The sequence below is a fragment of the Aplidium turbinatum genome, chromosome 2 (assembly GCF_918807975.1).
Source record: "Aplidium turbinatum chromosome 2, kaAplTurb1.1, whole genome shotgun sequence".
Taxonomy (NCBI): Eukaryota; Metazoa; Chordata; class Ascidiacea; order Aplousobranchia; family Polyclinidae; genus Aplidium; species Aplidium turbinatum.
The window spans coordinates 42,848,402-42,872,851 of record NC_137473.1 but is presented as its reverse complement, the minus strand read 5'-3'; the positions used below and the strand labels follow the sequence as shown (position 1 = coordinate 42,872,851).

At 36.9% G+C, this 24,450-nt stretch overlaps 1 protein-coding gene across 1 annotated transcript in view; it reads left to right on the top strand.

Moving 5' to 3' along the window:
* Nucleotides 1-24,450, top strand: part of LOC145764311 (titin-like) — a 208,059-nt gene that overhangs the window by 63,320 nt on the left and 120,289 nt on the right. The window contains 19 exon segments of the mRNA XM_082575929.1: nucleotides 670-903; nucleotides 1,632-3,830; nucleotides 5,472-6,965; nucleotides 8,233-8,300; nucleotides 8,621-8,769; nucleotides 9,087-9,163; nucleotides 12,353-12,471; nucleotides 13,739-13,904; nucleotides 15,231-15,353; nucleotides 15,992-16,172; nucleotides 16,707-16,808; nucleotides 17,102-17,264; nucleotides 17,687-17,865; nucleotides 18,342-18,511; nucleotides 19,435-21,147; nucleotides 21,333-21,626; nucleotides 22,133-22,402; nucleotides 23,127-23,414; nucleotides 24,310-24,440. Coding sequence (XP_082432055.1) covers nucleotides 670-903; nucleotides 1,632-3,830; nucleotides 5,472-6,965; nucleotides 8,233-8,300; nucleotides 8,621-8,769; nucleotides 9,087-9,163; nucleotides 12,353-12,471; nucleotides 13,739-13,904; nucleotides 15,231-15,353; nucleotides 15,992-16,172; nucleotides 16,707-16,808; nucleotides 17,102-17,264; nucleotides 17,687-17,865; nucleotides 18,342-18,511; nucleotides 19,435-21,147; nucleotides 21,333-21,626; nucleotides 22,133-22,402; nucleotides 23,127-23,414; nucleotides 24,310-24,440 — 8,120 coding nt within the window.

The window sequence follows — 24,450 nt, the reverse complement described above, 5'->3', positions numbered from 1 at the left end:
TAAAGCCACCAGTCAAATCATAAACAATTTGATCGAAATTTTAAATATGAATCAGTGCTTTGAAATTAACATTATGCATTTATGCAACCACAAGAAATCAATAAAATTTATCGATGAAGTGTAAACCGTTGGTTTGACATTGTGGATAAAAAGAGAATTTCTGACAAATCATTTCCAAAGTTGTTGAAAATAGTTACTGAAGTTAAAAACCATCATTTCCAAGCGTCATCAGCGAGCATGTTGGCCTGCGTGTTTTCATTTGCATGTCATCAATCCACTGCATGTGATGTTCAACTCAAAGTTGAAACTTCAAACAGGTTAGTCGCATGGAAATATAAGATACTGTTACGTTGTTTTACAACTTACCGATGTATGAACAATACAAAAGCAACTACTAAAAGTTCGTTTTCATTATTTATCGCCTTTTAAAGTTAGAATCTGCGTGTTGCTGTGTTGTCATCAATATTTAATTGTACAGTAGTTTCACTAAATACGCCTCCTGCTTAAGTACCCTACTGTGGCTCTCCCGAGGTGACGATGTTTATGTGTGCTTTGCACGATCGAAGGGTTTTCAATGTCGAGAGACGTGTTCATAAAACACCCTAAGGTTTTGATTTTACTCCAAGTTAGCAGAAATATTTAATTAAATCCAATGCTCTATTTTTGCAGAGGAATTTGCTGCAGATGAAATGGGAAATGCCAGTACAATCTTGTGTAAAGGCGTTTCTGTTATTGATGAGAATAAAATGCGAGAACAACGTTGTTGGAAAGAGGAAAAGGCTATTCGTAAAAGCGACTTAATTGGTGACTTCCTGAAGGAACCAATTAAAGAAAAGGATAATGAGTTGCTTTCAAAAGACTGGAATAAGGATATTTCAAGCGACGCTGCAGTGGTCGGGGACAGTATAAACGCAAAAAAAGTTTCCTTGTTTGAGAAAATCTGTGATAATGACGTTACAAAGAATAACAATATCGATTCTGATTGGATTAACCAAAAGCAAGATGTCGGGCATTTGAGTGTTGTTTTTCCAGATCAACCTTTGCTCCCAAGCTGCGATAATCACATTGCAACTCATGAAGATGCAGAGAGGCACGATTCGACCGATGTTAGGTTAGTCTAACAATGTTTCTGCATTATTTAACGCGTTTCTATTCATTACAATAACGTTATGACGTTAATTTCAACAAAGAAAAAAAAATCACCAAGCTCCAATTGACGATCCAACAATTAAACTTATTGTTGCGTAAACTACAAAGAAAGAGATTAAACGTATTGTGATATTAGCGTCACCATGGCTTCAGTAGAACGTATCCAACAGCTATATAGACTCATCATACCTTAAAAACTACGAACTTTGGTCATGAGGTATTTTTTTGATTTGTTCACGACTCATCACAAAACATTCAACGTTTACCAAAAGTGAATCGCAGTGTCGCCGTTCGTCTCTTAATCTTATAAAATGGTGCCGACTTAAAAAAAAATCTTATAAGAAAAAAAATTTAAAAGAGTTTGAATTCGTCATCAATTTCATAGTGTTCAAGATATTAGTTTTAGTTATAAACGGTGGAGGTGTATAATACCTCACTTGTATGTTACAGTGTTGACGATCCTGCTCGCCTTTCGGATGAAGTATTTCGTGAAAATGTTCATGGTTGCCCAATCTCGAGGCAAAATAATATTGTGATGGACGACGGCCCTGATGAGGTTGAAGTGGTTGATGATGAGGCTGCTACGCAAGATGGTGATAACGTTAATTCAAAATTTGACGAGGTTCCAACTACAGATGATGAAGATCTTGTGACTGGGAATGAGGGTGCCAGGAATTACATCGAAGCAGGCAACAAACTGTTGGACAGTCATGGAATCGGTAATGTTGATTCTGAATGCGATGCATATTCTTCTGTCGGTGACTGCAGTAAGTCTCTATTCGAACAATTGTGTAATTTTAGCGACTCCGATGACGATGAAGTAGCAGTTCGCCATATTTTGTCGCCAATTTTGGAAGAGAATGAAGATATTCGGTCGCTTCGTTCTATTTCGATGCGTTGCATCGTCGATAACTTATCTGACAGCGTAGTTTCTACGCAACTTTCTCACTTGCATAGCGTGTCATCAGACTCCCTTGCATCCTTTGAAGCGCATGAAAAAATGCTGATGTCTTTTCAAGAAACTCCGAAGCGAAACACCATCAGAGGTTGTTTTGCTGATGGTTCTAAGTTCATAGAGAAAAAGTTTGCTGGCCAAAAACAAGAAATAATGTCAGGACAAGAACTGTATGATGTTAAAAATGCACTCTTTAGTCAATCTGAAAAATTGAACGAAATCGAAAGAGATGGAAATGCAATTACTTTGACAGCTTCTGCTTGTAGTGGATGTGATGAAAGTGAGATCGATGGTATTAAAAAGAGGAGGGCGTTTAACTTGGGCTGTGTTAAAGATAAACCAGAACAAGACCATCTACAAACAAGAAGCAAAAAGGATATTTCTGAATTTGCTAATTTCATGGAAACTTCAGCGCCTGACAAGTTAGCTTGTACAGGAAAGTTTAACTTCAGTGACGCATGCGTTAAACGCTATGAAAACATCCACGTATCAGATACTCCATTCAACCGTAAGTTGTCATTGTATTCACTCAAGCAAAATGTTCCATCAGAAAATAAGGAGGAAGGAATTTTAAACAATACTTTTTCGAGTGACGATGTTGGCTTTAGCCTGTTTAAAGATGACATGCTGGCAAATGACTTTCAGCGGCCAAGAGAAGATTCAATTTTGGACCTTAGTTTGCTGCACAGCAACCTGCTCCAAGAAACTGCTGAAGACTCAAAAGAAGCTTTACAGGAACGACCAGCAAGTATTTGTGATAACCTGGAAGTACAGGATCATTGTAAAACAATTGGTTTTGTACTTCCAACGTCTTATCTTTTACAGGATGAAGAAAAAGGCACAGACAAAGCAATTCAATTTTTCAGCTTGAGGAATTCTTTCACGCATCGAAACTCTTCCCCGGTTGCAGATGGGGAAACTGGCATTCAATTAAAAGAAGGAAATAGACCTGACAACAAGAATACTCATGCCTATCCTGATATCTCTCACAAGGCGGCTCCATCCAGTCCACATAAGGAAAGTACTGTTTTTTCTGATAGTGCCTTCGACACGGTTTCTGGTTGCGAAGGAGATTTTTTGTCATGTGTTTCTGATAACTCATTGACATTGATTTGTGACGACACAATAAGCGTGCTTTCATCAAACAGTTTTCCATCTGATCCAGGGTATCGAACTCCCCCGGAATATTGCGAGGTACTTGAGACTGATTCAAACAAAAATGGAAAGTCAGAAGCAATATTGCACGACCACGGAGTAGTAAAGACATTAGCTGATGAACATGCCAACCCGACTGTCCTTTCATCTTTGACAACAACCGTCGCGTCCAGCGCAAATGGCTATCAGACCCCGCCAAAATATTACTATGTCATACCACCCAAGTTCTTCCGGAAGAAAAGCGTCCACTTGTCAGTCGTAAAAGGAAAACCTGCATTTCTATGCTGCTCATTGATCTCTCATCCGGAAGCAAAAGTTGCCTGGTATAAAGATGGAAGATTAATGGAAATTTACGACCGGTTATCACAGGAAGTTGCCAACCAACCTCCTCATGAACTGATGGAGGAGTATTCTAATACCTCTAGCTGGTCCGCTCCATTGCAACTTCCTAATGGAGATGATGCAGATATCGGATGTGCTCAACAGCTGGACGTTCATTACGTATTGAAAATAAATAACACTGTACCAAAAGATAGCGGATTGTACATATGCAAAGCTTGGAACTCTGCTGGTGTGGCCACTCTCATCATTCGTTTAGAGATTACTCATAATTAGGTGGTTTAGTTTCTACTCCAGCATTACCTCCGAAATTGCCAGTACAAAAATGTTACTTTCGACAAAACAGTTTTCGCTAGTTGTCCATTTTTTTTCAAATTGTGCGTGATTTGTTTTGTTCTTGGAGTGCAGACCAGTTGGTCATTAAATTATATTCATTGTGATCTTTCGTATTTTATGTCTAATTTCTTGGATTGCATGAAATGTTTGGTTTATGAAATTGGTATTGTGAAAAGGTGTTAAAATTGTGTATGAAATATTTCATTTAGTCAGTTCATTATGGCCAACATCTTACCATTGTGACAAAAGATATTACAGTATTTAAATTAATGCAAAATACTTCATAAACAGTATACATTATTATTCTTTACAAATGGTTTTTGCAATAATTGTAGCACTCCAGTTTTTACCGATTTTATTTTTATTTGCGAAAAGGTGTTTGAAAGGTGATGTCATAATCACCATTTTTCACGTAGCTTTCTGTAATGGATAATGTGAGGTGAAGTTTAAGTATTTAACACTGTAATATCTAGACATAAAAATCGAGATTTTATAAAGTGCATAGCAACAATGATTTTAAGAATGTTTCTCGCTCCAATTATTGGTAAGTATAGCCATACAACATGCTTCGTACTTGCAAAGGTTTCCATTGGAAATTATTTTTCCTCATTTGTTTGTTATCATTTGTGATACATGTAAGCCAATAGTCTACAGTAGCCAGAGAAAGGACCTTTAGATTATAAAAAGCTTAAAAGCATTGTCATGCGTGGATTGTTACGGTTGTTTGTTTTGCAGTTTATTTTACATACAATATAATGTTACTGCTTCTTGCGCATGCGCAGATTAAAGTATTGCAAGAAAAATGTTGCTTTTCATAGTAACATTGCAGTTGTCAACCGAAGATCAGAATATTTACCAGAAAATCAGGGTTAACAGAAACTAGCAATGCTTTTTCTTCATGGTAGGCCTAAATTGCGTTAGTAAAAGGTTTATACGCGCGCTGCCATTACCAACGTTACTGTATGAATCTACATGGCATGTGCACAATAAACAGTCTTGGGTGACCACAAAATATCCACCCATTGCAGAATTGCGTTGCAATGTTTGATAGACCATTTGACTCTTCGAATGTGCAATTGCAGAATACTGAGTGTCAGTAACGATCAAATCCATCTACAGTATACCGAATACTTTCTTCGAAATACTGACAAACGTTTATTGTGCGTCATTAAATTTTTATTTGAAGTGCTTGTATGGTCGGTTCACTTGCGGCCAACAAGAGCCACATGTCAGTTTTGTTTTTCAAAACCTTTTTTTTTTATTGCAACATATGATAATTGCTTCCTGGTCGACTTTTGTTGTGGATATCTATAAACAACCACATTTAGAATTAAGAAGAATGTAGAGTGTTTTATATTTAGAATTGATTGCACACTAAAAAAAAAACTCCATAAAACTATACAATAAGGTATGATCTAATAAAATGCTTACAGATTATCATTATGTTTTGTGCTAGTTTTTAATTTATTCGTGTTTTTGTTATTTGGTTACAAATCATTACAAGATGGTCTGCATCATTCGATTTGTGACGTTACAGAAACTTTGGTGGGTCAATCCAACGAAGATTCTAAGCGAAATAAGGTCAGAAAGCAACAAAGAAGCAAACCCGTTTTCATTTCACCACTCCGGGACCTTTGGGTTATCAACGAAGCCACTGCTGTATTGGAAACTGTAGTCACCGGGATGCCAGCTCCTTTGATCACATGGTTTCATAACAGCGCTGTAATTGGTCAGAGAACTGACTATCGATATATTCAAGACGGCAATGTCCATATCTTGACTGTTCCCAAAACTCGTCCTGAACATGAGGGCGTTTATAGCTGTCGTGCCACTAACATAGCCGGAAGGTCAGAAAGCACAGCGCGTTTGACCGTTACATCAAAACCAACTAAAGTGCCAGACGATGCATATATCAAGAATGCATCGATCGCGAATATCACTGAATTCGACAGCATCGAAAAGCAGCGGGAGACTTTCAGTGATAGCACAGCTGGAATGGATGCACAGCCTGGCAATGATTCTTCCCACTTGATGACTAGTCAGCTTAAAGTATGTGACAGCGAAGACAGGGATTCATTGGGACTTGAAACTTTGCCAACCATCGTCGAAGATCCAGATGAAGGTTTAGATTTCGAAACTGATGCTGTCATTTTTCTGGAACAATCTACTACTGAAGAACTCCACGTGTCAAGTGAATCTGCCGAAAAAAGCAAATCAAAGGGAAAACCAAAACACATCAGGGACGACAAATTGAAGACTGAATTGAAGGGCTTCGACTACAGTACCGAGTGGACGGAACGTGTGCGTCAATTAATTCGTGATGAGATTGAAATTAATGAGGAAAAACAAAAAGCAATAAAACAGTTGGAAGATGAAGATCCAGCGCTCGTTTCCCTGATAGCACCTACTTTCTTACAACCTATCAACGACTGCAATGTAACTGCAGGCGAAACATCTCATTTCGTCTATATTGTGTCAGCTGTTCCTCCTGCCGATATTATATGGCTTCGTAATGGTAGCAAACTTGCCTCTGACTCTACTTCATCGTCTTCAACAGATGGAAGAATTGGTATAATATCTGACGACAATGCCGGTTGTTTAGTGATCAGCGAGTCGGATGCATGCCACAGCGGAGTGTACACTTGTATTGCTTCCAACCAACAGGGAAGCACTAAGTGTTCGGCTAAGCTATTGGTTGCAGGAAGCAAGGGACTTGATCAGGACAAATCTGAATTAAACACGAGCAAGACATCACAGACGGATAAAATGCCGATTTCCAAGATTGTAGATCGAGAATCTCAAACTGACGAAAGTAGAATTGAAGATGAAGATAAAAAGATCACGGATGCATTCAAACAGCTTGAAAACGCGGAAAAGATGAAAGCAGTGGCTGATGTCATAATAGACAACTCGCTTCCTGAAACGTCACTTGCATCTCCTCCCGAGCGAAAGAAGCGTTCAAAGAAGCGACGCAGCGAGAAGACAGTTGAACAAGTCGCCGGCAGGATGGACGACAATGAAACTGGTGAAGGTTTGAACAGCACTTCAGAAACACATACACTGGTCCTTTGTCTAAGATCGCACGCACTCTACACAGTAACACTCTGCACTATTGCAACGCGGATAACGTAGCGAGACGCATGCACCTTGATGAAACACTGCTGTGTGACTGGTTTGCGGGCACTAGTTAATTATAGCCTATTGAATACGAACAAGTAGCTTTATTTTATAAAAAAAAAGTAGTATTATTTTACCAAATGCCAATGCCGTAGAGCAGTTCATTGGCTTGGGAGTCTATCAGAAATATTTTGTTGGTTTGTTCAATTTTGTGCTTTAAGTTATTTCTCTGAGTCTCTTATGTACAGACTAAGCTATATTACACTATTCATTCGCCTCTTGCACGCTTGGTTCTATAGCACCTGGTAGTGTTGACACTAACAATGCAAGTCGTTTTACTGGATAACTACTTAATATTAGCTAGGTACAGTTTTTGAAGTACGCAAAAGTGCGATACAATTAAACGCGATATTATCGGGATAAAGTTGATTTCGTGTTACCAAAACCAACAGCGATAGCCAGTCCTACTGCAAATTACTGTATTGCACACCTCACGCTTTGACTAACACAAAACTGATAATCTAGCGGGTGAACAACCATAGTGGCATGGTATAATTTTGTTATATCTAAACAAAGATATAGCGGAATAGTCAACTACGAAAATGTCGTTTTCAATGTTTGTCCACAATTAGTTATTATCACTTCGCGATATGTAAGCACACTGGTGCACCTCTGTTGCATTCTATTGCATGTAGCAGGTAAAACAAATAGCGTTTTACTGCCTGCTGAAGATTTTCTGGTCCTCGAATGCTTGTCTCGCCAGTTGCTCTAGTCTTGAGTATGTTAGCTCAGTATGGGAGTTGTTGGGGTTTATGCCACAGGTGGTCTTCAAACCTTTTCAGGTCGGATTCCACCAGAAATTTAAAAAAAATTGCAATTGTGTTCTTGTTCGCACAAAGCGGTAGGGATAAATTGAGGGAATCATGTGGTTACCTCGTAAATATGGTGAAAACTTAAAAAAATACTGTTGCTAAAAAACTTTGCAGTTTCAAATCTACTATGCTAAACCCTAGACAACAGTACTCTAGCTTACTAGCGCCCCACTTGGATACATATGGACAGAAGAAATCTTAGCCTATAATATTTTTAATATTGTATCGCAGTGGCAGGAAATTCAAGAAAAAGGTTTTTATACTAATCTTATCAACTTGTTTAATAACTGACATATTCTTATTTTTTAGAAGAGAAACTTGAAGCTCCAGAATTTGTAGAGAAACTTGTTGTCACAAAAGTGAAGCCTGGAGATAAGGTAGATGGTTTGGTTGGTTTGTAAATCTTTATCCTCGGACTAGCAAAGTCTTGATTGGTTATTCCTGGTAGTTTCGCATATTTGTAGAGGTTTTTGGTGCAGAGCCGGTTACCGAGATTGGCAGAGTGAAGTTTTCGATTGTTAAAATGTTGTTGCCGGGGAATTATTTCATCCATTAGGTAAGTATAGTAGTATCAGACTTACTCGAAGGCGTATATAGCAACTGATATGGTGCTGTTTCTTCTTTTAGCTGTAGGCTACTGCTCGAGTAATTCATTTTTGTTTGTGTAACGTTTAATTTCTGTTATGCGATATTGTAGATTCGCTTATTCTGCTCTTTGACCGGATCCTCCCCGATAGAGCTGCAATGGCAACGAGATGGAGTTGAACTAAAAGATGAAGGAGCACGTCAAAAAATCATAAACACCGGAACAACGTCTTGTGTTGAGATACCAGAAGCGGCCTTCAGGTACCAACGAAGCAGTAGCTTAAATGCGAAAACATCTTCATGAATATTCCTCTTCTGTCTCTCATAAACCAGCGATACACAGGTCATGAAAATAGCATACCACTCTATTCCATCCTCTAGCATAATTTAAGGAAGTGACTTGTCTGTGGATGTAAAACATGTGCTACCTTTGTAAGACACATTCCTGTTTTCAAAGTCTTCTGTTTTATATCTTTATTGTTGAATATTGCTGCGCAGTTTGCGCAATAACGTTTTCTGAAAAAATTAGAACATGGAGTTTGAAGGCTTATTTTGTGAATGTCAATTTTTGTGCATAGTGACGCTGGTAACTACACGGTATCTGCGAAAAACATGGTCGGTTCCGCTTCCTGCACAGCGTCGGTTCTCGTTCAAGGTCGGTGCCGCATCACAGCATGACAACTGAAAGTGTGACATCACTGCATGCTCTTTCACCATTGTCACCGAAGAAGCGATGAAATTGAGTCACGCACATTTTCCACCATAAACTCAGCTCACAAAATCCGTCATCTTCACATTGATTCAGTGTCTATAAGAGTTGGGAAGACGGATTTTGATAGCTGGAAGTGCATGAATATTGGTTCCGTTTGTGGTTTCATTGTGCGAATACGTTTCCTGTCATTTCAGGTGCTCAAACGTCATTACTGAAAGCATATTTGACAAACTACACATTCTAGTAACGTTTTGATAGCTTTTTTAATGCGAGAATTGCGGTACCTTGATCATCTCGCGTTTATCAAAGCGTTTATCCTAAATGCTATGCTGCCAATCCATTGAATACTTATTTCATTGAAGTCAGGTTTCTAAAGCTTGAAAAAATTCCTTGTTTAATCATGCTTTATGATCGTTGTTGTTTCTGTGCCCTTACCCCGCTAGATTGAATTTACATTCTATGTAACGTTGCTTTTAACTTTAAACGTCAATATGTAGCCTATGTCAAAAAGCGAAGCAAAGCACCGCAATGGACTTCATTTAGCAATTCGACTCAACTATTTGACTTAATTATTTTGACTTATAGTGTAAGCAAACCTTTCGAACTTCAATGCTAACTTTCCTCGCGGCTAATGTCTTGTAAACTCACATTGCTTTTTATGACTGAATTTGCTTGTTTTGGCCCTGCTGAGTTGATTTTTGGTGAATTGAAAATGGAATATAGGGATAGAGAGATTTATTGGTTGCCGCAAAAAAATGTACGATAAATCAAATCACAATATACAGTAAAACTGCTAAAAAGATCACAACTGATAAAAAGCAAATAATTATAGTATTACAGCAATGGGAGATGGGAAGTGACCATCCAAGGTCTTCACGTCAAGTAGCCACCCTCAAACTCATCAATGATAATTATAATTGGCTATATGAGACGAATAAGTAAATAATAGTGAAGCTGCCCAAGATGATAAGCAATTAAAAACTTAGGTAGTCTATATTGTAAGTTATAAGGGTCCGTAATTTTCTTTTTGTACATTCTTTTAAACGTTGTAAAGGAAAATTTGCGAATTTCAACTGGTATATTATTCCAAGTTTTTGCGCCAGAGTATTTTATAGAGCATTGCAGATAAGTGGTTCTGTATCGACAGTAGTAGTAATTTAGATTGGTCGAGTTTCGTGTAGTCAGGTTATGAATTTCGTTGCATTTTTTAAAGTAGTTCTGGAAAGTTCCGGGTAATAAATTAAAGCTAAACTGGTAGCCTACATAAACGTAGCAATTTTAAAAACATACAGATCTTTTAACTTTAGAATATCAAGTTATTTATAAAAGGATGTGACATGGTCAGCTCATTTGCCTTTCGCAACAGCATTAACTGCCTTATTTTGCAAAACACCAAGCTTTCTAAGATGTGTTTTGTATGACGATTGACGACCCCCAAATTGTCAGTTCATTTTTTAGGTAACAATGCACGAGGAAATAGTACAGCTGAAGTATATGCTTGGTTGGTAAACAATGTTTTTAGAGGGTATATCAACAGATTCGGAAAGTTTTAAAAATAGAGCATCAATATGAAGAAGAAAAGAAAGATTCGTATAGGCCTGTCTGACTTTTATTGCTGTCCAGTAAAAAGGTTAAAGATTTCTGCGCAATACAGACAGTTTGTGCTGGTGAGCCATGCAAATATACGGGATGTATATTAAAAGGTGTGATAGGGTGGTTAATGTTCTATTGTTTTGAATTGTTTGTTGCTTGCTTGCAATGCATAAAAAGTAATACCTCGTATGGTTGGTGTAGAAATCAAGCAATTTTTTTTTTCATTGCTGACGGGAACATGTAGAAAGCGATAAAGTAAACACACAAATTTGGCACCAACAAAAGAAAAAGATGATAAAACCAAAAGGTTTAAATTATGCTTCGATAAAACAGCGTTTGCAAAAGACTATCTTAAAAATGCACAGCCACCAACCCTAGAAAAGAAAGAGAAAGTAGAAAACTTTTTTTTGAAGTGCAACAAGGGCGATTTAAATTTTTCAATACACAAAAGTCGCAAAAATACACAAAATTTTTCGTCGCACAGCAAGTGATTTTTAGGATGTCCTCCCAGTTTGGCGAGGTCTTCATTACCGTTGTATTTTTTTAATGTGTACACTTTTATGATGAATATTTGCGGAAGCATTAAATCATTGTGACTACACCAAAGTCCATCAACTCTCGAATTTCCTCTTGATATTGGTACCATTTGACTTGAGTTTATGTATTTTTGCATGCTACAGTAACTATACACTTATTTCTCATAGTCTATTTTTGTTATTTGCATGTGAATTGTTATAGCCTACATGTCGATTGCATGACAAATATACAGAAAAATCACGACGTAGAAGTGTTTTGGTTTTTTTGGTCCGTGTGTTCTGGATGAATTTGTGATCTTGTCGTATGCTCTTAACCAACTTTGAAATTTCTCCCTGTTTTTATGGGTAACACCGCAAGTCTGCTCGTTGCAGTGAAATCGGTTTGGCGCATTGAATGGAAGAAAGACCAACTGGCGCAGAAAGCTTTTCACAAAGTTTTATCGTAACAGATTTGCATATTTGTAAAAGCCCTGAAATACGACCACAGATCTTGGCAACAAAACTGGCAGTTTAATGTTTTGTCTGATGGATTAAGCACTGCTCAGTAGTCTAGCTGTTTCCTCTACCAAACCTATCAGTAATACAAGAGCAGTGCCAAATCCATTGCAATTTTAGTAGGCTATACTGTGTTGAACCAACATCAGTTGATCTTCCATTTTTATGCAAAAACTGTAGTGGAAATATGGCTATCTGAAAAACTCAGATGTGAAATTATTTCGTTTCGACACAAAATACTTTGCTTTTGTTTCAAATTTAACGTATTAAGAAAGAATTTTGGCTAGTTTACAAATAATTTGTTTCAAACATCTCAGAGAGAGGAGGAATATTGACTGAAATTAGCTTTTATCTTGCTGTATCGGATGACAAGAAAATGCCTATTTGAAAGATTAACTTCGTTACTAGGTTTGATGTAAAGCTGAACTAGGATGAATTACTTTTCTACTTACCTTTCTTTTTATTGTTTTCTTTTCGTTTGCAATTTTTCTTCTGTCTTTGTGGCCAGGTGTGGCACCGGTGTTTGTGGAAAAACCACAAGGAGGTCGATGCGTTGTCGGTGAACCATTTGCGCTCACGGCAGTCATCAAGGGAACACCCGAACCGGATATATATTGGATACACGAGGTAACAATGTTTGCAAGGAAAGGAGCAGATGCGTTAGTAGCTTGCAGCGTGAGAAGTAGAATAGGCAATTTAATCCTGTTAGGCTATTTGAATTTTTTTTCTTTGTAAACAATCAGTTCGGTAGGTTCATGGCAAGCATAGCCGAGTAGGTTCACGGCTGCATAGCCGAGTGGTGAGAGCGCTGGAACGGCAATCGAAAGTGCGCCGATTCGACACCGCTCAAGAGCATGCGGTCGTGTCTTTGGCAGGACACTTAAAGGCATGCCTGAAGGTGGACACAAAGATTGGCGTCCTTGCCTTCCCGTCCACTTAATCTAAATCTTCAACCACCGGGTGTAAGCCTGGATACGACAAACAAAAATGGCAACCCGAAAGGCTGCACAAATTATTCTTGAAATAATTTAATCAATTCTTTTCACATTTAGGCATGTGGGGTACCTGGTGCATGAAGCTTTGGATTAGAATGAGAACCTTAGAATCTCGCATTAAAATATGCCTGAACTCTTTTTAATAGTTGTATAGACCTAATCATTAGTCTAAGTTAGATATTATCTTATTTTTCATTCCACTATCCACTTCAGGCAATAAAACAAAAGCGTTAGGAGTAAAACGAATGTAAATGCACAAGCTTACTTTTACAAAAGTTGGCAAGTACCGTCTCTTTTACGTATTTTAATTCAGAACCACCGATTGCGTACACACGCAAACTGCTGCGACTTTATAAACTTAGCACTGCCTCTAGATTTCACCGTTGATGAGTCTCTCACAAGCAGCCCACTGGTACGCTTGCTTGCCTCAAGTTTCGTTTAGTTTTAGACTTTTCATAATCGACATTATTTCCAGAATGTTGATAATGCAAAAATTAATAACACGGCAGCTATACCAAAAAATATTAGTAGAAGAACGACAAACATAAAATCAACCACTATATTTCCAGTTTGAAAATGTATATTTGTTGCATGTCGTCATTTAAAAATAAACTAAATCTAAAAAAAAAACTTGGTTTCCAGAATAGTTTTAAATCTACAAGGCGTAATGAAAATATTATTGTAGCCTACTGAGGTGACGGAAAATACATTAAGAAAAGCTGATGAAGCAATCAATCACAGTGTTTGTAATTAGCTGTTGCTCATCTCTTTCGACGATCAAAAGTGACGTCATACGACTGTCATCATGTCATCGCTTTGATGACATCAGACGCATCTGCAAAGGTGAGAAGATTAACATATAAATCCCTGGGATTAACTTCTTACCTTGTCACTTGCAGCAACAGCAGGTTAAGGAAGACAGCATCTATACACTGAAACGTGAAGTAGACGGAAGATACACATTGAACATCAGCCAGTGTTCGGCAACTACTGCGGGAAGCTACGAGTGTGTAGCTGACAACGAAGCGGGAGAGGCAAGATGCAGCGTTAACTTGGTGGTGAAAGGTAAATCCAAAGATGAGAATTCAGCAGGTGGTTTAAAAAATGCCAAAAACAATTATTTAATCTTAGCAAACCAACAACTTTCTTATCTTTAACAAAGACTTTTGTTCTGGTTCAGGTTTGCAGAGACAGGTTCGCAACTCTTGATATTTTCAGACAAGTGTTCGCAGTATATTGTACCACAAGTCATCTTTAACCATTGCTCACTTCGATTAAAAAGTTTAATTATCAAGTTTTTTCTCCGAGCAGCATTGCTTAACTTCGATCGAGAGCCTGTTTTGATGAATTAAAACGAGAGACAACCCTCAATAACCTACATGTTAATTAATGCAGATGTTGGTTTGTTTAACTTTCACGAGTTTGATATATAATTTGTGGTTGCGTTTAGTTTATAAAGTTAAAGAAGTTTGGTTTAAAACTCAAGACTTACCTCTGCATGTAATTTTGAATTGAGTAGTGAAACGTTTTTTTTTTTAGTTTTGCAACTACAGTAAAACTCGGTTAATCCGGATTCGATTTGACCGGCGATTCCATCCGGGTTAGGCGAAGATCCGGATTAACCGATGACGGTTCTATCAAGCCTGACGTTACCTAGATAGAAGGGTATCGGTAAAAATCACCGAAATTGAACGCGCATTAGTGTGGTTATCTGCCAATTCCGAGACGCGCGATCACCACATTAGCGACCCAGTGATAGAGTTCATTTGAACTGCAGTAGCCTATGCATGTAAAATGAATGTTTTTGTAGACTCTGCGTCTAACGCAAGAACACACTGGCAAAAGTTACATCTTTAGACATGCGTGTCGGAATAATCTGTAGTCACTCAAAACTTTTGAAAACAAATACCGGTACCGAAGACAAATTTCTATGAAAACCTTACAAAAAATCACGGTCAAAGTTTTAGTTTTTGCATAAAATGGCAAAACTGTCGGGCAAATCCGGATAAAGCGATAGAGAAAGCGCAACTTTTGTCCAGAATAGGCGAATAATCCATAAGCTGTTTCTCAAGAAAAAGATTACAAATCATTTGTACTTCCAGTTTCATCCGGATAAGGCGAAGATCCGGATTAACCGAATCCGGATTAACCGAGTTCTACTGTATTAGGATAAAGTCGTCTGTCTCAATGGAAGCCGTTCATTGCATTAACTTTCAAATTCTTGATACTACAATCACAATAAGCGAATTTTAATTTCGATATGTTTGTAATCCAGGTTACATGTAGGCTTACTGTATTGCCGTAACTTTCAAGTTTTGAGGTGCGGCTACCAACTCTTACTAAAGGGACTTTTGAATAAAAGCAAAGCAACCATCGCGTAATGGTTTTCAGATGAATCTCCTCCTATAAGAAAAGATATTGAACCAGAGAAGCCTGAAAAGAAAATGTCTTCTAAAAAAGAAACAAAGGCACCTCTTTTTGTGGAAAAACCTTCAAGCGCAGAATCTGTTTTAGGTAAGATGTGTTTTGTGTATACTTATAATTGGATCTAAAACAGCCCAACTTAAGATAGATCGGTCAGGAGAAGTGATGCCACGTAACGTCGATTACTTTTAGCTGTCATAGTAAGTTTAAAAAGCTCAGAACATGATAGACCATGATAGCCGTTTTTTATTCATTCCGTTGACGTATATTTGCTAGCGTCAAATCGCAACTTTTGTTGTAAACACGCAACCTTGAGAAGTGACAACCTCAAAAATACAAAAATAAATACGGTTGATTTATTTTTCAACATCAACAAGGGGTGTGCTTTCCAAAGTTATATGAACTTGAACAAGTGCCTTGTATCGTAGCTGAAACATAGCTTGTTTCATCAAAAGTAGAATAGCAATAAACTACTGTCTACGTTAATCAGCTCAAATTACTTAAAAAATAAATAAATACATATCACCAATAGCTTGAAAGTAGCCGTTGGTACGCATTTTGCCACATCGGACATGAAATCAAACAATGATAACTATTCTTATTAATTTATCTGGCGACCATGTTCCACCAAAAAATACTTAACAAATTCCATAATAATATTGAGCATCCGACGTGCAGTTGCATTTAAAGGCGGAAAAAACTAACCTAATTTTTGTATACTTTTGCAGGGCAACAGGTGACTTTTACAGCTCTTGTCAGAGGAGAACCATCCCCAACAGTGCGTTGGTACAAAGGAAAGTGGAGAGAACTGAAGAGTTATGGAAGGTTTAAGATTGAGAGCGATTTGACTTCAGGAGTGCACTCCATCACAATATCTGTCCTAGATAAACCAGACACTGGAAACTATAGGTGCTTATTTTTCATTTCTTATTAAAGCAATATTTCTTTAATGTTTGGCACAAGTTCCTTGTTTGTGTTGTTAACACATAGGGCCTACTTACGATCTTCTAGGTTTAAAAAATATCAGCGTAAACTCATTTCTATAAAACATAACATTTTTGACTAGTGTAACTTTATCGGTGTAATTCTAGGGTACTTTTGTTTGATACAGTAGGCCTATGTCTGAATATTTTCAGTAGATTTGAGTTGAAGCAAATATATCAGTATAAGCTAAAATATTGACTAGTTTGTCTACACGCATTATGAATTTTCAACGATTTGAGTTATGTTTCAAAATCCAACTTTCCATCGAATCCTTTTGTATTTTTATGAAAGCTTTCTCCAACATAATAATTAATGCATTTCAACCGTAAACTGTATGACAGAACGAAACATTTGTGAAAAAAATTCTTCAAAAGTGGTTGTGCTGAAACCAACTTGATGGCACCTTGAACAGTTTAAGAAATTGCGTTGTTGCTTGCAGTGAATAGCCTCTATTTGTAGGTGCGTGGCTAAAAATAAACATGGCGAAGAATCATCTCAGTTTGACCTGAATGTCTCCAAACCACCCAAGGTCGAAAAACTTGACAAAGCAGAGTTGAAACGGTAAGTCTCTTTCAGGAGCAATCTTTAAATCGACTTTCTATGAAGAAGTAGATCAACTCTAAATAGTAGCCCACAGTCAACTAGTCGTACAATTTTCGAAAACATAAAACAATGATATCATGTTGCATTTTCATACGTCATAAAAAAACAAAGCCACCGTGGAACAACTGTTTACGTTGTTATCATGGTACAGATCAGAAGCCTATACAATACATGCACAAAGCCAAAACAATATTAATCATATTCATACTGCTTCAGTAGCTTCTGACATTTTGCTTCCGCATTTTAAACAGCGCTCCTCATAAAGAACGAGAGGAACCTGATATGGACACACTAGCTGATCTTCTCAAGGAAGTTGATCCAAAAGAATACGAAAAATACGCTCGTCATTATGGCATAACTGACTTTCGACAGCTTTTATCTCGCTGTGAAGAAATGCGAGCTCAGGAATCTCAAGTAAGTATCCCCCCAGTGGTGGATCTGATAAAATAAATCCAACATTTATCTGTTTAATCCTATATTAACCAGACAAAATTATAACTAGATAAAAAAGTTAGGAAAACTTTTACAAAAGATGCAATAAGCAATTTCCGCCGGTTGATTTTTTGGGGGTTACTTGACTCCTTATTCCATTTTGTGGCATCTTTGTTACATTAAGTAATAAGGGAAAAGCAATGCTGATACAGCACACAAAATGACCGATAAATATTGTAGCAGATTTGCTACAATGTTTAATATAGGGTTGAGATTTTTCAGCTTTATCTGTGCGTTAACACGTAAACTTTCAATCCTTTATTAGTCAATACATGAAAGCAATGGGCTTCAGCTAGACCTATAAGTGTAATAAACTAACCATGAAATTGTCCTTTCATTTCCAGGGATCTCAACTAGCTGCTGAAGAAGTTGGTGAAGTGTACCAACTAATGCAGCGAAGTCAGTCTGTAGATGATCAGGTCGAGATCGTCAGGAAGTTGGAGGATGTTACGTCAATAATGGAAGAAGAAGCAAAGTTCTCAACCAGCCTCAAATTTAATGTCCCAGGAATCGAAATCAATTGGTCAGTCTAGCAATAACTGTTTCATCAAACAAGATCGATCAGTACTTCATTTGCCATCATTTACTCGACATTTCAAAGCAAAATGGTTGAAAAAAGAAACCTTTCGAAAACAATACTGTTTCCTTCTTCATTGTTAAAAATTAAAATACAACTTTAGCAAGGTTAGGAAAGCATTTCATTTTCAATCAAGACTAATATCAAAAAATTAAAAACAAAAATTGCAATCAGAGAAAGATATTTAGTAAAATGAATGTTTCTGTCTAGTCTTAACCCTAACCAACATGTTCATTATTTTTCACAATCAATTTTTTCATTTTATTTAGAATCTTCCAATATCCTTAGTAATATTCGTTGATAATAATGCACGTGTGGTGGTTGTATATTATGTTTAAGACCAGTTGAAATTACTTGAGTGGCATTTCCTAACTTCCTACCGGAACTTCTACACTCAATTGTACATTGCTATTTGGTCACAGGTACAAAGGCAATGAGAGAATCGTAGAAGGAAGCAAATATGATATAGTCAGTGATGGGGGAACGTTCGAGTTAATTGTTAAGAACGTTACAGAAGAAGATGCAGGAGAATTTCGTCTTGTGGCAGGACCTCACTCCGCATCTGCACAGCTCAAAGTCATCGAAAGACCAGGTTCTTAACTGAGTTATCAGTTTTGTTTTTTTAAAAAGTGCTCAGGCGCTGTGTCTATTTGAGATAAGCATCTTCTTGTTCCATCAATGAAAATCGAGCGGATTCACAGCAAACAACTTTGCTTGTGTTTTTCAAGTTTTTCATGCTCCAGGAACACTTACGTAATAAATGTTTTTGCGGAACACGAAACCAAACGGAAAAAAAATAAATGGTATTGTACCAAAACTATAAATTCACACATTTATTTTTTTATTTTTGCAGTGTAACAAATTGACCTGTTTTGCGGTGAAGTGTAAATCGTAAATTAGAAATTCACAATTAACCACTTTACTCTGAACGTTTGCACCGTAACTGTGTGTAAATTTTATTACTATTATTATTGACCGATAACACTTGCCTGTGGTCCGCCAGAGTATCACTTGAAACTCAAGCCTTCTTTGTTCAACACTTCCACGGAACACTGGTTCAACATCACTGATAGATCCTTTTTCTGATAAAGAGATACTAACAATAGATTTTTTCTTAGTTGCGATCTTCATCCGATAAGGAGGAAAGTAAAAGCAAAAACATATATACCGTTCTATTACTTCAAAAAAAACAATTGATAAAAGAAACAAAAAAATAATTTATATGTTTGCTTTTAGTCTTTATTCTTTGGTAAAACGCTGCAACTAGTGATATAAAGGTACGTCATCCTATTAAACATCCAAAGTTTTCATTCCTGAGCAATCACTTGGATGATGACGTTTGCTATCATTAACATGAAACATTCTTTAGATAGGCTCAGGGATACCTAAACTATCTCTGGATAGGCTACGTTAATTTTTTGTAATCATTTTACGTCTTTTTGAACTATACAAAATAAGCATAAATTAGGAAAACTACTGATTGAAATGTTTATACCTAAAATATAAATTGCGCAGAAACTCTGATCCCCGATGACAAAGCTGACAAAAACAAAAGAAAACGAGAAATGAAACTAAATGAAGGTTTTGTGAAAGACCCAAAAATAGAGCAGAGCTCGGCAACGACGATACAATCCAAATCCGAAGAAAGCGAATCTCCTGTTGATAAAAGTGTAAAATCAACAACACGTTTGTCCAAAAACGAGAAACGATCAAAAACAAAAAAGAAAGTTCTTTTTGCAACAGTGGCCGAATCCATGAAAGTTGAAACCAGCAGTTTTGTTGAGGAAGACGTTGGGAAAGAACACGGTGTTATTTCAACAATGCAAAAGGTTCCTTCTGAACAAATAAAGGCAAAAGAACAAACAACTGCGCCAAGTAGTGTTATAAAGGATAAAAAATCGACAGAAGAAACTGCCAAATTGGAACGAACAGTGGAAGCAAAAGCTCCGAAGAAGGTTGAAAAACAAAAAGAAGAATCTTTGAAACCATATAAAAAGCCAGTGGAAACAAAAGATTTAAAAGTAGTTGAAAAACCTAAAGAAGAGTTATTGAAACCAAATAGAAAACAAGTGGAATCAAAAGTTACCAAAATGGTTGAAATAGCAATGGAAGAAGCTTTAAAACCCGATGAAAAAGCAATGATTACTAAAGTAATTAAAAAATCAAAGGACGAATCTGTGAAATCAGATAAAAAAACAGAAGTTGTTACAGTGGTTGAAAAGCCAAAACAAAAATCTTTGAAATCACTCAAAAAGCAAATGGAAACAAAAGTTACTAAAGTAATTAAAAAACAAAAAGAATCTGTAAAATTAGATGAAAAGCCAGTGGAAACAAAAGCTGCTAAAGTATTTGAAAAAACAAAAGAAGAGTCAGCAAATTTAGATAAAAAGTCAGTAGATGTAAAAAATACTCAAGCAGATGAAACATCAACAAAAGCATCGTTGAAACCAGATAAAATATCAATGGAAGTAAAAATTTCAGAGCAGGTTGAAAAACCAAAAGATAAGTTTGCGAAATCAGATGAAAGGCCAATGGGTACAAAAGTGCTTGAAAATGTAGAAGTGACATCTCGAAAACTGGACAAAGTGGAAACGAAGATTACCGATGTGGAAGAAAAACCAAAAGAAGAATTTTTGAAAGCAGATAAAACATCAGTAGAAACACAAGTTGCAAAAGTATTTGAAAAATCAAAAGAACCACATAAAAAGCCAGTGACTACTAAAGTGGCTGAAAAATCAGACGAAAAATCTCTGAAAGCACTAAAACCAGTTGAAAAACAAGTAAAAACAAAAGTTTCTAAAGTGACTAAAAAGCCAAAAGAAGATTCTATTAAATCAGATCAAAAAATAGAGGAAACACAAATTTCCAAATTAACTGAAAAACCAACAGATGAACCTGTCAAATCTAGCACAAATGCAGCTGAAACAACAGTAACGAATGAAGTTGAAAAATCCAAACATAGACAAATAACAATTGAAACAATGGTTGCAGATACATCTGAAGTTCAGTCTGCTCAAACAAAAATGAAATTTAAACCAAAGTCTTACAAGAAAGTCTCTATAGACGAACCCAAATACACAGAAGTGGAAAAAAGTATTCAAAATTTATCCGAATCACTCTTTCCAATAAAAGAAGATGGCATTCAGCAGACTGGCAAACATGATACCAGTTTTAAAAGTGAAAAACCTTCAAAAGAACTTGATGGGGTTGAGACGGACTTAATAAAGTGTGAGTTAATCATGGTCTCTCTCACCATCATCAGTCCCATCATCCATTTTTACAGTAACCCATGAATAGTGTAACCTTAATTAATTAATCACCGTCATTCTTCGCACTATCATCATTTATGTCTACAAATGATTAAACGAAGGCTAATTCTTGATCATATTAACAAATGCCATGAAACTTTTCAGTGAAATTTGTTACCACCCTCGACAAACAACGTGCAAAGGAGGGCATGGATGTCAGCTTCAATTGTGTCGTCAACAAAACAGACGCTTCTGTCACGTGGTATAAGAATGACGTCAAGCTTCGAAAGTCGAGAAAGTACGTGATGAGCAGCCAACCATCTGTAGGTGGCAATGAGGAGCATCAGCTCACTATCAAAGACATGCGACCGGAGGATCAGGCGACCATCACTGCAAAGGCAACACACAGAGAATGTGGACAAGATGAAACTTCAGCAGAACTTGAGTTTTCTCCAGAAGGTAAATGCCTGAAGTGCATCACGAGTATGTTTATCTTTGGTGAATTTAAAGCACAAGAACATGTTTTGTTGACGCGTGACAATCAAGTAAACTATTTCGACGAGATTTCAAGCCTTCAACCTGCTTGAATTAATCTATTTATACAACTGTCCCTTGACATAGGCTGCTTTTGTCATCTTCAATAATATTGAGTTAATGAATTTTGGCTGATGAATGAGCCTGGGGAAGTATTTGGAATATTACAAAAATATGTTGACAAGGTCTCATAATGTTCTGTAACATGTACTTTAAATATAACGACGTGAAAACGCTTAATTTCATTACAGTCGTAGCTTATCTCAAGAATGCTGTTTCCTTTAAAAGAACTGTTAACGAGTGCCAAATTTTGCAAGAAATAATCATTTTAATCTCTAACCTGATTTTATTTTTTCTTTATTCATCATTTATTCAACTTCATTCTTCATTCATCATTTCACCTTTGATCAATGATCCCCTTAAAATTGTAGCTTTCAATAAACATTTAAATAAAAAAATGTCAATTAAAGAAGGCGAGACGATAACTTTGGAGTGCGAGCTTCTTGATTCTCTCAAAGACGTCGTTTGGATGAAAGAGGGAAAGCGAATATACCCCGGGGGGAAATTTAAAATGGGTCGAAAAGGGTCTCTTCATACTTTGACTATTTGCGAACCAATAAAGCTTGATGAAGCGACGTACTCATGCGTTCTCAAAGAACGACCAGCAGTACAAACATCAACTGTTCTCAATGTTGATACAAGTAAGGCAGTAACGTGAGGAAAGATGTTCGTATTTTAACTAAAAAAAAAACAGCAACGCTCCAGTCTCGTATTTAAAATGGGAATTTAAAATTTGCTTACATGTTAAATTTATGATTTAATCTGAAGGCTGCAATATATGGAAACTTTGGAAACAGGCATGTTTTGTTTGGAGTTATTCTTTTAGAGAGAAGAATTTTATTTTTTGTCATTGTCAACATCAAACAAAAAAGAAACGCGCTAGAATCTACCAATGCCAAAGCCACATTAGGCTACAATTAAATCTGGGTAGCTTTGATACATGCCCTTTGTAAAGTTAAAAGATTTTCGGCTTACAACTGCTAAAAATAAAAGTAAACTACTCTGAAAATTTTTGAAGATTTTTGAAAGAATACCTATTTTTATTTCGTGGCAAGTTTTTGTCTTAACTTTGTTTGAATTAATATTAATTTATTTAACAATTTTAGTTACATTCAAAATTTGCCTCATTTCCACTAAACTGGCGTCTAATTCGTCTCAAACAACTTTATAAATATACGGGAAAGATTAGTTTGCTTCTATTTAAACACTTTTATGTCCACGCAAAGTATCTTCTGCGTCATCTTTTTGTTATCACAACTTCCAGTTAATAGGTTTCGCGTGACTTTGAATTTTATGACAAGTTGTGATATTACCAATACAATCCCTAACACCCACAATCCATCACGTCATAATCACGCATTGCAGCAATCACGTTCACCAAGCCACTGGAAAGCAGTGTGGAGGTGAAAGAAGGAGAAGACGTTGCTCTGACGTGTCAAGTATCCCGTGAACGCGCTCGCGTCCAATGGATGCGAAATGGAGAGAAAATCAAACCAGGTCGGCTTTACAAGACGTCGGTATCGGGAAATATCCGTCGACTGCTTGTTGTTGCGGCAGCTAGTGCAAAAGAAGATGGAAGTCAGTTCTCCTGCAAAATTCTGGACAATGAAGAAGTGACGGAGACAACGTGCCAGCTTCGCTTTGTTAAAATAAGTACGAACACCGTTGCACCACTACTCACGTTCCATTGCTTGCTATTCGTCATCACGTGATTAGTGCTTGGATTTGTGACAGTTATCACTGTTTCCTACGGTAAAGATCCATGGTGCATGTGATCAGTCAGTGGTATCGCAATTATTGCAATATATGACCTTTGCACCAACTTTAAGTGCAGATCACTAGAAAAGTTAGTAATCAGGTCTCTATTAGTGCTTTAGCTTTGTCTAACCAAACACCATGGGCTGAAATTAACGCTGACAGTAGGCTAGGTTTTTCTACCTCAATGCAAACTTTAGTTCATTTTCTATAATCTCTGTTTGCGTAGATATCACAATTGATTTGCTTTACGAATTAGCCCACTGTTGATATGTTTCTACATCATATGGATTGTATAGGTATTGCTTATAAATGAGACTGTTTACCTGGCATCCAAGTAGGCTATGGAATTTTTTTTTGCATTCTTCTGGTGACCACAGGGTTTCAGCATTTTGTGGTGACCTAGTCTGTAGTCAGTAGTCACGAAAAGAACACAACATATTGCATGATAGGCTACACAGATTTGTAAACAGTTTTCAAATGGGGTAAATGTCTCAGCGCAATTGATCCACATTGATAGTGCGAAACATTTTCATGAAATCCACTTCTTTTTGCACGCTTCTAGCATTGCCTCAATGTAGGCCTAGAAAAGAGCAGCTAATTGCATACTTCAAAATCATAGTTTGTACTTTCTGCACGCCAGTTTGTAAATGTCTGTGGAACATATTGCCATTGATATAATTAATAGGATCGTATTGTTATTTACAATTCGTCAGGTTTACGTTGTCAGAAATGTGAGTAATATTTCTTATAAACAGCTGAACATGACATCTTACAATGAAAACATTCTCAGGTGACGATATTTTGAAAGAGATGAAAGATCAATCGGTAGTTGAAGGAAAACAAGCGGCGTTTGAATGCATCATCAGCCCGGAAGATGGTAAGGTCACGTGGTACGCGGGAGAAAAGACGATTTCTTCACAGGTAAGCTGCT